General features: G+C 41.5%; 1 protein-coding gene across 8 annotated transcripts; it reads right to left on the bottom strand.

Moving 5' to 3' along the window:
* Nucleotides 1-2,235: 2,235 nt before the first annotated feature.
* Nucleotides 2,236-11,998, bottom strand: smarce1 (SWI/SNF related, matrix associated, actin dependent regulator of chromatin, subfamily e, member 1). Of its 8 annotated transcripts, none has more exons than XM_053648137.1 (11): nt 11,880-11,998; nt 9,536-9,589; nt 8,554-8,597; nt 7,899-8,003; nt 6,962-7,054; nt 6,472-6,603; nt 6,029-6,200; nt 5,726-5,925; nt 5,500-5,601; nt 3,309-3,573; nt 2,236-3,190 (listed from the first exon to the last, which is right to left on the bottom strand). In XM_053648137.1, exons 2-11 carry the CDS (start codon nt 9,540-9,542, stop codon nt 2,997-2,999), a joined length of 1,314 nt encoding a protein of 437 aa, XP_053504112.1. In that variant the 5' UTR covers nt 9,543-9,589; nt 11,880-11,998; the 3' UTR covers nt 2,236-2,996. The 8 variants fall into 8 exon arrangements, with proteins under 8 accessions (XP_053504112.1, XP_053504132.1, XP_053504122.1 ...); XM_053648157.1 differs by having other exon boundaries at nt 6,974-7,054; nt 11,880-11,995; XM_053648147.1 differs by having other exon boundaries at nt 7,905-8,003; nt 11,880-11,994.
* Between the last annotated feature and the right edge of the window lie 1,085 nt (nt 11,999-13,083).

Below are 13,083 nucleotides of genomic sequence, written 5' to 3'. Positions count from 1 at the left end.
AATTTGTGTTTCCTCTGGTTCACACTTGAACGTGTGTGTGTGGAGGAAGCAACAGTCAGGTTATGCCTCACACTGCACAATTACAAAGCAGCAGCATCTCTATCTGTATTGTGTCTGAGATCCGGCATCTCCCCGCTGTAATTTTGGTGCATAAAACCTCCACCACACATTCAAGCACTAGTGTTTACAGAATAACTCATGCATGTGTGTAAGCAGGTTGTAGAAGTGCTCACGAGACCACAAGCTGTTTTATAAATCTATGAAAGAGACACAGAGATACAGCTGTACCAAAGAGTCAGAGACAAAGAAAGATAGAAAGAGTTAACTGCAGAAACAGAAGTGAGAAAGTCAGGAGTGAGAGATGGAAGGAAAAAAAGATTAAGACATACAAGAGACAGACAGACATAGAGATACAGTTGAGTGCAAAAGTTTACTTCCTCCATGGATTCTGGATAAATGTGTATGTATTTTGTAATCAGACAATAATCCAACACATGGGGCAAATTTAAAAAATAAAAATATACATTTTGGTGTGACACAACAAATTAACCTCCCACTCACAGGCACACACACGTACAGACCGTGTGATTACGCTGGTATCCAGTGCGGTTCACCCCTGTTGATGCACCGCCCCCTGCTGGACAACATCAGGAAGCAGGCTCTGCACACACCGCTGACACGCACTGTCACTCAATCACAGAGATACAGTACGTTGCCATCCTAATACTGGCATTTGGGTTGCCATGATGAGTCCCATTAGGTTACAGATTTAGGGACTGAGGGTCCTACGTTACTCATTTGTACATTACTTTGTGGTTCTGTGCATTCTTTGCTAATATTTCAACAAAGCAGTGCCAGCTCTATGTATAACAAGTTTATGATCTGGCATTTGTGTAATACCATGGTGTAGGCTTAATTATTCTGCAATGAAATCTGTGCTCCTTCATGGACTTTATGTAGGAGTACTCGGTTAACTTAGTTTGTAGATAGACTGCAGTTATGAATATTACCTAATCTGGCTCACTCATTGAAGCTGGATAATTTTTATCCCCCCAATATTCAACTGTGTAGTTTCAGTGTGTACAGACCCACTGTAGCCTCAGATTCCTGTTCTTGGCTGAGAGGAGTGGAACCCGGAGTGGTTTTGTGCTGTTGTAGCCCAGCCACCTCTAGGTGGGACGTGTCGTGTGGTTGGAGATGCTTTTCTGTTCGGCAGGGTTGTAAAGAGTGGTTGAGTTACCATAGCCTTTCTGTCAGCTTGAACCAGTATGGCCATTCTCCTCTGACCTCCCTCATTAACAAGGCATTTATACCTGCATAACCACTGCTCACTTGATTTTTCCCCCTGCACCATTCTGTGTAAACTCTACAGACTGTTGCTCCTGAAAATCCCAAGAAATCAGACTGTCTGGCACTAACAAATACACCACTATCAACATCATTGAGATCACATTTTCCTCCCCATTCTGACATTTGATGTGAATGTTAACTGAAGCTCTTGACCTGTATCTGCATGATTTTTTGCATGACACAGCTGCCACATGATTGGCTGATTAAATGATCGTATGAATGAGCAAGTAAACAGGCGTTCCTGGTAAAGTGGATGGTGAGTGTATCTTGGTAAAGTTGTCGAGTAGGGGCAGGTGTGCCACACTGAGGAAATGGTAGCGGCCTACCAGTGCCTACTAATAACTGGCTGCATACATCTCTTGGAACGGCTGGTTATTACAGGGTTTCAGTCATAATTTTGCTAATGTACATTCAACACTGATGATCTTAGCCGAAAGGTTCAGTGGGAAGCTAGCGCAAAGGCATATGACAGTGTCAAAGCCTTGCTGGTCAGTGAACATTTGTGATTGCCCCAAGCTTTGAGAAACCTTTTAACCTTGCAGTTCATGCCAGTGAAGCTGGTTCAGGTGCTGTTTTCCTTCAGATATGGCCAGATCACTGAACAGATCAATTTCTTTCTTTTTTTTTTTTTAAAAGTTCAATCCTCATCAATGGGTGTACTTTACTGGAGAGATGCAGGCTGTAATTTTGGCCGTCCAGCATTTAGAGTGTAACTGAATTTATGTAGAACCTTTATGGACTATAGGAATCATAGGTTTCAGATGAAACTGCAGGAGACCATGTTTTTTTAGTGCTCATGAAGGAACCCTCTAGGGAAGGGAGGGTGTTTGAGATTTGGTGATTTGGAAAACGTTGCCCAAAAATAATAATGCCAGAGACAGGAAGTTAAGACATTATAAATCACTTTATTGGGTAATACATAGTAACAGTACAAAACGGCTGCATTTAACGAGAATGTGTATGCTAACAACCTAGTGAGATTGATGACTTTCACCTGCGCTTTATGGCAATATCCTGCCAAGATATGTAACCAGCTCAGTGAAAGAATATTAGGAAAATAAAATGAGGAACAAAACACTACCTAAACACAGTCTACAGCTAATTAAGGTTTCAAATTGAGAGGAAAAATTCTGAATTTTAAGGGACGTGAACATAAGCACAAAATAAAAAAAAATTATTGACTTCACAAAGCCTGGCACGGTTTAAAAAAAAAAAAAAAAAAGGAGATTTACTTTTCCTTAATGAAGTTCTAATAATAAAACCAAGGTACTGTTAGTTTGGTTCACACATTCCTCTTGAATTATATATTACCTTTTAACTTGGAATGCTAAAGGTCATACATAATTAAAGTTCTGTAGGCCTAATGCAGAAATGTGTGAAGAAGGTGGTCTACATACCAGCTGTTTTATTATAGCAAAACTTAGACAGGCGCTTTTAATTAGCCCCCCCCCCCACACAAAATAAATCACTGAATGTGTTACAGTTGGGTGGGGTGTATCACTGGGGTGTAGGATGAAGGGGTAAAATAGAAAAAAAAAACAAACGAACAAAAAAAAAAAAGTGGCTGTGTCCTCTAAAAGCCTTTGATATCTCAGTATGTCAAGGTTCAGAGGATGTACGCACACAGGAGTGTGGAGTTTGCTCAGTTACTGTGGGGCGGCAGGGGCTCTCTCTTCCGGCGCGGTGTCAGACGGTGCAGACTCTGTGCTGTTTTCTCTCTCTAGTGGAGGATTACTGTCGCTCGCCCCCTCCTCCAACCCACTCTCTGCTTGCTCTGGCTTCTCCACTGGGCGCTCCTCACACTCCTGCTGGCCCTCAGACACATCAGCATGAGCCTCGTCTGCAGGACACGTTACAGTGGAGCAAACATCATGAATGCAATTGGCTTTGTCAGCTGTAGGTAGGAAAAGGAGGCAACACTTGAATTTGGCATTTGTGACTTTGGTCTCTGTCCTCACCTGTCTCCATTGGACTTGGTTTGTCCTGTTCCTTGCTGTCACTGCTGGTGTTCTGCTCGCTGCTGTTTGGTCCACTTGCTCCCTGCTGATCCTCCTCCGGTGCTCTCTCGGTCTTCTCCGCCTCCGCCTCTCGCTCTTTCTCCCGCTCTCTCTCCTTCTCCCTCTCCCTTTCCCTCTCCTCCGCCCTCCGTCTCGCGGCTTCTTCTGCCGCTGCCATCTCCGCTGCCAGCTTCTCCATGTCCACCTCCACTTTCAGACTGCACAACTACACATACAGGGTGATCAACTCAAAGGCTAATCTAATCTAAGATCAAGTTCTCTTTTGTGAGTATTCTGAATTCTAATACTGTATCCAAAAATGTACATTACTCTCCATTCCCTACACTGTTCAATCATAAACTGTGCCCTTCACTAATATTGGCACCCTTGGTAAATATGAGCAAAGGCGGCTGTGAAAAATTGTCTCTATTGTTTAACCTTTTGTTAAAAAAAAAAATTCACAAAAATACTCAGCTCTCATGGATACTCAGCTCTCAAACGATTGCCAACAAAACAGAGGTTTATCCAAAATATATATATATATATATATATATATATATATATATATATATATATATATATATATACATATATATACACACACACACATACACACCTTTGTTAAATATAGGTGTTGACATGGAGTCCATGATGCCATGTATCCTAACAAAATGTCCAGGTCCTCTGGCAGAAAAACAGCCACAAAACATTAAAAATCCACCACCATATTCAACCATGGGCATGAGGTACTTTTCCATATGGCTACCTCTCTGTGTGCACCAAAACCACCTCTGGTGTTTATTATATTACCAAAAAGCTCTGTTTTGGTTTCATCTGACCATAGAATCCGATCCCTTTGAAGTTCCAGTAGTGTCTGGCAAACTGAAGATGCTTGAGTTTGTTTTTGGATAAGAGTAGAGGCTTTTTTCTTGAAACCCTTCCAAACAACTTGTGGTGATGTAGGTGACTTCGGATTGTAGTTTTGGAGACTTTCTGACCCTAAGATGCAACTAACTCCTGTATTTCTCCAGCTGTGATCCTGGGAGATTTTTTGGACACTTGAACCATCCTCTTTACAGTGTATTGAGACGATATAGACAAATGTCCATTTCTAGGTTGATTCATAACATTTCCAGTTGACTGGAACTTCTGAATTATTGTCCTGGTGGTGGAAACGGCCATTTTCAATGCTTGTGCTATTTTCTTATAGCCACTTCCCATTTTGTTAACCTCAACAACCTTTTGCCACAAAAAACGTTCAACAAAGAATTTTTCACAGCCTTCTTTGCTCATATTTACCAAGGGTGCCACTATTAGTGGAGGACAATGTATACTTACTTTCTTTCTGAACAGAATGAGTGATGTTCACTAAACGATTTAGTTCATCACTCCTTCACCAATACCACTATTTGTCCATGTCTCCAGTCACTGCGTATCTGTCTCAAACCACATCCTAATTCAATAAACTGGACGTGCTGCATTATGTATAATAGAGTTCAACTGATTGATTGGTTTTACCGATTAATCAGCACCAATAACTGATTGTTAGAACTATCGGTTATTGGCAAAAATCCAAACCGACAATTTTTCCCAGTTGCGTCTGCTGCTGGAGCAGCTAAGAAGGGTCTGCTGTTATTATGCAATTATTATACAGACATTATAGCCGTTATACAGCGAGCAGCCTCTAGAGACAAAAACTATCACTGACAAATTTTGTTGTGTTACCTGAAGTGTTTCTTTGATTCATTTTGGAGATCTCTATTTTTAATTGTTACTTAGTGTTTCTTTGTGGTTCCATTTTTATGGAACTTATATTTACATTACCATTTATTAACAATTAATATATATTAATATTTATTTCATTCGTAGAAGTACAGTATATTCATTCGTAAAAGTACAGTATATTTTCATGGTACAATCAATACTGTTTAAAAGAATTTTACTTTGTGTGTTATGTTTCGACTGATTAAGCGGTTATCGGTAAAATCCACTAATCTGTCAACCTCCAATGCATACATTGCTAGGAGAGCCATCTACTGCTCGTTGTGAAGTCCAAGAACAGTGCATTGCCCTCTATAATCAATAGGGTCATGGTGTATAAAATACCTTCCCATATTGATGTTAAACAACCAGGTGATTCAGGAACGCTTACCCGTTTGAGCTCGTTGTTGAAGGAATCGGTGGACTCGAGGAACCGCCTCTTCTTCTCCTGATGCCTGTCTTCAATCTGCAGCAGCTCTGCCTCCAGTTTCCTCTGGATAAACACACACAGTAACACTGAAGGAATTCCCTTACTTCTTACTGGAGATACTGTGACCATTTGTGAATAAGGACTACTACTCAAGCCTAGTGCATTAATCTGATTTGGGTTTGTGTACCTGGTGCACCATGAGGGACTGGACCTGGCGTTTGAGCACTTGCATGCGCGCCGTAGTGACCACTGAGCGGACGTCAGGCACAACCACCTCGCTCAGGATATCACTGATCAGCCGGTGGTTCCTATGGAATCGAGCTGCTGCTGTGTGCTTCATAGAGAACCCGTCGTCATAATCTAGCCACACACACACGGACACATGAACTATGCATAGGATAAACTGGAGAAGAAAAAACAGTGCCGGGTACCGTGCTATTTTGACACACTGTTTAGCACAGCAGTGTGCCATATGTTGTGCGATTCTCACCATCGGGATCTTCAGCTGGCTGGATGCTCATGTAAGGCTCTCCTTTATCCAGACGAGACTGTCTCTGCCTGCTCTCCTCCTCCAGAGCCGCTTCGGCGCGGTTCTTAGCATTCACGTATGCTAGGTACGCCGGGGAGTTGTGGTAGGCCTTCAGGGAGTCGTTATATTCGATCTGCAGACAAACGGACGGAGACTGCGATCAGACACATGTTAAGCTTACAAGTGCTGCTAGGAGACTGTGCAGTCAGCCTTATTTAACTTCATGCTCATGCAAGCTGGCCATCTTCAGCAAGCATTACCCCACTTTTTTATTTTTAACGAATTTACCAATTCAACCGAGAACCACAGCCGAGTGATCTTCATTCGCTAATAGATAAATAGATGTCAGGGAGAAGCATCACCCGCTACACACTTCCAGTTTACAAAAAAGTAGGGTGACTGACCTTCTCAGCTTCATACTCGTTCAAGTAATCCTGCTTTTCCTCGTCAGTGAGGTCCCTCCACATGCCCCCGATGATCTTCCCAATCTCCCATAGCTTCAAATCGGGGTTGGAGGCTTTCACCTGGTCCCAAACCTGTAGAAGAAGAGGACTGGTGGTAAATGCACAAGTACACAAAACACAGATGTCCAATTCAGAGTGCTTAGCATGGACACTGGGTTAGCTCGCTCACTATGTGCTTTCAGAAATCCATGGTGGGTCAGAGTTCACTTGGTCTATCCGACTTTAACAAATCAATCTAGCTTTCATTACAAACACACACGCACAGAGAAAGAGAGAGAGAGAGAGAGAGAATGAATTAAGTTTTCACAGCACTTCAGCGTCACACTTCCTGTTTGAGGTCATCCAGGGAAGCAATGATGAACTGTACCATCTCCCAGCGGGAGGGGTGGTGAAAAATAAGCAGTAAAAGCAGACACCGTGGGTGTCTTACCTTCCTGCTTACCTTCCGGCTGTACCGCATGTAGGGCATCAGAGGCTTATCGGGGGGTTTGGGTGGCTTGGGAACCGTAATCCCCGAGGAATTCTGCCAGGAGAAAAAAGGAAGAGAAAACATACATCACTCAGTTAGAAATTAGCCATGAGATGCAAAGGTATGATTGTTGGGTTGGGGGGGGGGGGGCTTGGGGGGACGGGAACACAGCAATGGAGCACTATGAGTAAGGAGAGCAAGTGCACGGCTGAAAATGGTGACGGCGTTCTGAGAGGCAGCACAACAAAAAAGTGGGCTTACTTACACCGGCTATGTTCTGTAACACACCCATGCAGGGACAACAAAACAGCTACTGGGGTGCAGGGTCTTTAGGTGCAGAGCGAGCGGCTAGACATGTGACGATTAGCGACTACGTAATATCTCAACAGAAAGAAGTCTGTGTGAGCAGATCAATTCTGTCCTGTTCACAAGGACAGATATCGTCTAAGCGCAATCCCATAATCCATTTCCCCTGATAATTAACTTGCGTTACACAAACCGTGATCAAACTGTGGTTATATAATCGGCACATGCCTATAAGCGACTGTTGCATGAAATGTTTGAAATCTAGCCATCAGCACTCGCAACAAAATAAATGACGTGAGAAAATGACCAACATGAAAGAGGAGAAAGTGGAGCGCTTTTGAAAACCAATCTCTCCGACGAGAAGCCTGCAAAGCATGCTGGTAAAGAGAGACCGATTTCCAGAAGCATGAAAAAACATGAACGGATTTATGGAAGCAACTAGCGCCATAAACAATCTAACCATAAATTATTATTTTTTTTCTTGAAAGTAAATCGAACGATTAAAAACAGATCCTGCCTCATAGGCAAGATTAGCTTGTTTAGAGTTAACGTTAGCAGTATCCGGGGTTCCTCTGTTTAGCATGGATCCTACCATTACCCTGTTGTTTCCGCCGGGGTTTCCTCCCAGCCTGTAGTTGTTGTAGGCCAGATGGCTGTATGGGTTGTACCCCACAAACCCAGGGGTGGTGGGCATTTGCTGATGGAGACAAATGAGACAAAACACGAATGAGAAATGACAACAAACAAGGGAGGAAGGGACCAAAAAAAAAAAAAAAAAAAAAAAAATGGACAAATCTTGCTTTTTTTTGTTTGTTTTGAGTTGGGTTTGTGTTTGTTCTTGTTCATGATTTGCTTAAGACATGCAAAAAAAAAACAAAGCAGCAATCTTTGATAGCAGCACAAAATGGCATTTGTTCTACATCCATTTGTAGCAAAGCCACACACACTATGGGGGTGGGAGAGGCATATTTGATGAGATGGTTAAAAAAAAAAAAAAAAAAAAAAAATGCTGCAAAAAAAAACAAACAAAAAACTCAATTTGTCTAACATGGAGATGGAATTTTTTTCTCTCTCCAAAATGATGTCTATAGAGCTTAAATTTCCTCGCCACCCCCATTGAAGATTTCCATCACCGTCCCACAGTCCTGTTCACACACTCCTGTGTGCTTTAAGGTCGGGATGATGGAGGGGAGGAGGGGGTGGGGCTTTTGATAGGATGATTGATTGGCATGTTGTGAAACACTTACTGTAGTGGGGGCCGGAGCAGGGGGCGGGGCATAAGACGGCCGCTCTGTATTGGAGGGGAAAAGATTAATTGAATCATTGTTTTAATAATTAATGCACACAAACTTACTCATCACAACTGCTTCACATGAATTGCTGTAAAGCTGCCACCGGTGCCATTTTTGTGAGATTTGGTGACTTTTATGCGTTTAATTGAGAAAGTAGGTTCTCAACTAAAGAGACAGTTTACACGCTTGTAACACATTTTCCTATGGAAATCGATATCGTATTAGTCTATGGAGTCATCTGCAGGCTTCTCGGAGCACACATTAGCTGCTTCCCTCTGAACACTAGCTGGGTTTGCATTGCAATTTTGTGCAAAATAGAAGCGATATTTAAAGAATGTCGACAAAAAATAAATGCTAATGGTCTGCGTTTCCATTAAATGATGCCATGTGATTAAATCTGGGTTTTCTCCTCTTGCGATAGTCATTACAATTAAACATGGTGACGAATCTCCAAGATCTGAGGAGTGTTGGCACGGTGATTTCAATCACATCCACAGCAATAGCCGTGGTAGTGTTTAATAGAAGGCGACGAGGGCATGGTATGCACGCCATCATGGAAAGGCAAGCCCCTTATACCTGGCAGCGGTCACGTATCCGGGATTTCTGGGAGATCATAGTCCTGCGGATCCAAAACTTCAAAATGACCCGCTTAACATTTGACGAGTTATGCAAGTTGTTATGTCATGTGATTCTTTGTCATGTGACATGTCACGTGACCTAAATGCGAGAAATGCATTACCATTTCATTTTCTTTCGAAAATGTTTTGTCAGATTGTCTGGGAAAAAAAAAACAAACAAAAAAAAACACCTCATGCGAGCGTATAAATTTTTTAAAATTTCCATAACCCAATTTCAAATTGCGAATTAAGCAGGTTAATGGAAAAGGCTACTGACCACTACACAAAGACGGAACTAGTTTGATGAAATGAGTTCTTACTTGACATCTTGTCGGCAGGATTTGGCGATATCAGGCTAATTCCATTATTCGGGTCTGTAACAAGACAAAAGATTTTTTTAGAGGAATATGCATGCTTTAGGTCAACACAATCCTTCACATCTACAAGATTTCACCTTAGCTTCAGAAAAAAAACATTTAAAGGTGCATTAGGTAAGATTAATGATTAAGTAGGTGGGGTCGACATCTGAATGTTTTTACCCCCCACCGAGCCCTCCCGTTTTCACAAGGCTTCACGACCAGGATCTCAGACACCCACAGTGTAGACTGTCCATAAAATGACTCAAGCAGAAACCATGCTTCATTTTGTACGCATATGCCAGGTACAGCGCACAGTACGCGTGATGCAAATTTCATCATCAGCAGAGTACGCGCATACTGTATAAGCAGGTCGCGTATTTTGCACTATTAGTTGTTGCACAAGGTGGCAACAGTGATCCAGTTCCATTAATTTGCAAGGTAGTTGAAGAAAAAAAAGGAATAAACAGAAACGAGTGCAATTAAAAAAAGTACCCACATTTGCATAATTCTAGCCTTAAAGAGTATAAGACTTGTATATGGGTGCTAATTGTGGCGAGAGATTGCCCGAGCATTATTCTTCATGTTGTTGTGATTCTTCTTCGTTGTCATCCTTCACACCAGCAGACCTGCTTTACTGCTCTGTACTGACTCTTGTAGGCCAGGAGGGGTAGTGCAAGTTGTCATAATGAGCATGCCTTTGTAGCGTACATGTCAAATGGAGTATACTTTGAAAAGCTATGCGTACATGTATTTTAAAAAAAAAAAAAATACACATATATATATATATATATATATATATATATATATACACACACACACACACACACTAGAGACTTAAGAGGAGGTGAGGCCAACCCAAACACAAACAAGCCCTGCATCCCAATTCACCTACTTATACCATGTACAAAAGCATGCACTCTTTTGTGAAGAAAAAGGATGTATTAAAAGAGGATGCAAGTATTGGGATATAATAATGTTGTGAAAACAGAAAAGAACATCGTCGGTACACCGTCACCGTAAACAAACTCCTTGTTGTATTTCTTCATTCCTTATATTAAATACATTTATCATTCCCTTGATTTATTTTTCCACATTTCATTTACACCTCTCTAAAATGCGTGCTTGAATTAAACAAAACAGTCACAAAACTCCTCCCTCCCTATTAGACCATCCGGGTAACTCTAGGAAACACTTTTCAGCATACTGCGATTTTGGACACACTAATTCTAACCCCGGAGATGATGTAGTACGGGACGCAGGGAAGGATTCCGGCCTGGAAGTCAATTTTTCAAACGAGGATTTCTCAGCCATTTAATACACTTGTGCTGAGACGATTCCTGAAATTACTTTTTAAATTATATTCTACATATTCCAGTTAATTTGTACAAGTAAAAATGAAAAACAACCCCCCAAAATACTATTAAACCTTTAATAAAGCTAACGGTTAAATAGCTTATTAGAGAAGATATTCGGCTTGAGGTTTATTTATACATTTTATAAAAGACGGGTAACTTCGCTCACATATGAAGCTAACATAGCAAAATGTACAATTAGCCTCTTGACTAACAATTCACGTGGGAAACAGTTTCTCACATTCATATAATAACTGGTTTAAAACACAACTAACTGCTTTATTCATCGACTCGTTCCGTTTGACAAGAAAACTGAACCGCTTTGCTGTTGAATTGTGTATTTGCGGCACTCGAAGGACCCCACACAGGGCTGTCCCTTCCGCCTGAAGGAAAATGATTAGCATTGCCATTCTTGGCCATGCCCGTGTCAATCCTAATACTTTAATTTCTCATACCTTAAAAAAAATCCACACATCTACAGCTGCTTCATAAACGTTGAACTATATATAAAGGAATAATTTATACAGAATTTCGCTACATGGGATTCAAAGCTGGCTCGCGAGCAGTCAATGGAGGAGAAGTGACACGGCTGGCTGGCTGGCTAGCTAACGTTAGTGTTCACTTTCGTGTAAATTAGGATTTACAATCGTATTTTATAATCTGTGGGGTTTTTTTTATTGTGCGATAGAAACACCCATTCTTAGTTATTATAAATAAGAACTTTGAAGTGTAGATAAACTGGTTTCACTGAAACCTTAGCCAGTAATTTACGTACAAAAACGCTACCTGGTTAGCCTACACCCGTGCGCAAAAACACAGGTTAATTTCCTAACATTACTGAACAAGAACTACTGCAATCGCGAACTGATATACTTATAATATTCTTCAACATTAATTTAAGGTTTAAAAAAAAATAATACATCGGATTACAATGCCACATTAACGATACTCACCCACACTCCTTTGTTCCCCTCAGAGCTCCGTGTCTTCAGTACGGCGCTCAACACTGCCCTCTAGTGTACATCCTCGTTACATTACACTCTCACTGCTGCCCTCTAGTGTACATCCTCGTTACATTACACTCTCACTGCTGCCCTCTAGTGTACATCCTCGTTACATTACACTCTCACTGCTGCCCCCTAGTGTACAACCTAATTACATTACACTCTCACTGCTGCCCTCTAGTGTACAACCTAATTACATTACACGCTCTTGCTGCCCTCTAGTGTACAACCCCATTACATTACATTACATCACTGCTGCCCAGGTTGAGCGAACTGTTTGTAATCTTGTGTACAAACTCTAGTGTATAACCTAATTACATTACACTCTCACTGCTGCCCTCTAGTGTACAACCCAATTACATCACTGCTGCCCTCTAGTACAGCGGTTTTCAAAGTGGGGGCCGCCAGGGGGCGCCCGGGGGGCCTGAACAATTTGGTGTGAAAAATAAACAAATGTATGTTTTCTCTTTCTCACTCTCAGACAACCACACACACACACACACACACACACACACACACACACACAATCAATTCCTAATGTAATGTAATGTAAAGATGTAAGATGTAATTATTAATAAAAAACGGGGATATATTCAGAAGTCTGTATTTTTAATGTTTTAAAGACATCTTGCAAAAGGGGGGCCTCGGTCAAATGTTAATGCCATTTGGGGGGCCTTGCCCTGGAAAAGTTTGTGAACCCCTGCTCTAGTATACTTAATCTCTAACAGCCCGTTTAGCTCTACCTGTGAACGCGATCGTCTGGTAAATTTCCATCTTTTCCATCTTTCTACGGCAATCCCGGTGGATGAAATGATGGACCAGCCAATCACAATGGACAGGCAAAGATGGCTCGCCAATCAAAACGTGTTCTCAAAGATGGATGCGCCAATCAACATGGCTAAAAGATGGACTTGCCAATCAAAACCGAATGACGTCTCGAGTGACGTTTCATTCACCGAGCGATATCGAGGAGGCAGCATAATGTTGCGCCAGGTAGTGGATTACAACAGCCAGATAACAGATGTTTCCTTTTATTTAATCGACTGTGGGTAAGTTTTGCAATGATATAAGTCGTATTTAGGTGTGTGCTTTGAGCGATCTTTATTATAATAAGTTTTACATGTGTATTTTAGTAACTTGTATATTGTGTGTT

This window comes from Ictalurus furcatus, chromosome 2 (assembly GCF_023375685.1).
Source record: "Ictalurus furcatus strain D&B chromosome 2, Billie_1.0, whole genome shotgun sequence".
NCBI classification, from domain to species: domain Eukaryota; kingdom Metazoa; phylum Chordata; class Actinopteri; order Siluriformes; family Ictaluridae; genus Ictalurus; species Ictalurus furcatus.
This window is presented reverse-complemented; position numbering and strand designations above follow the sequence as displayed.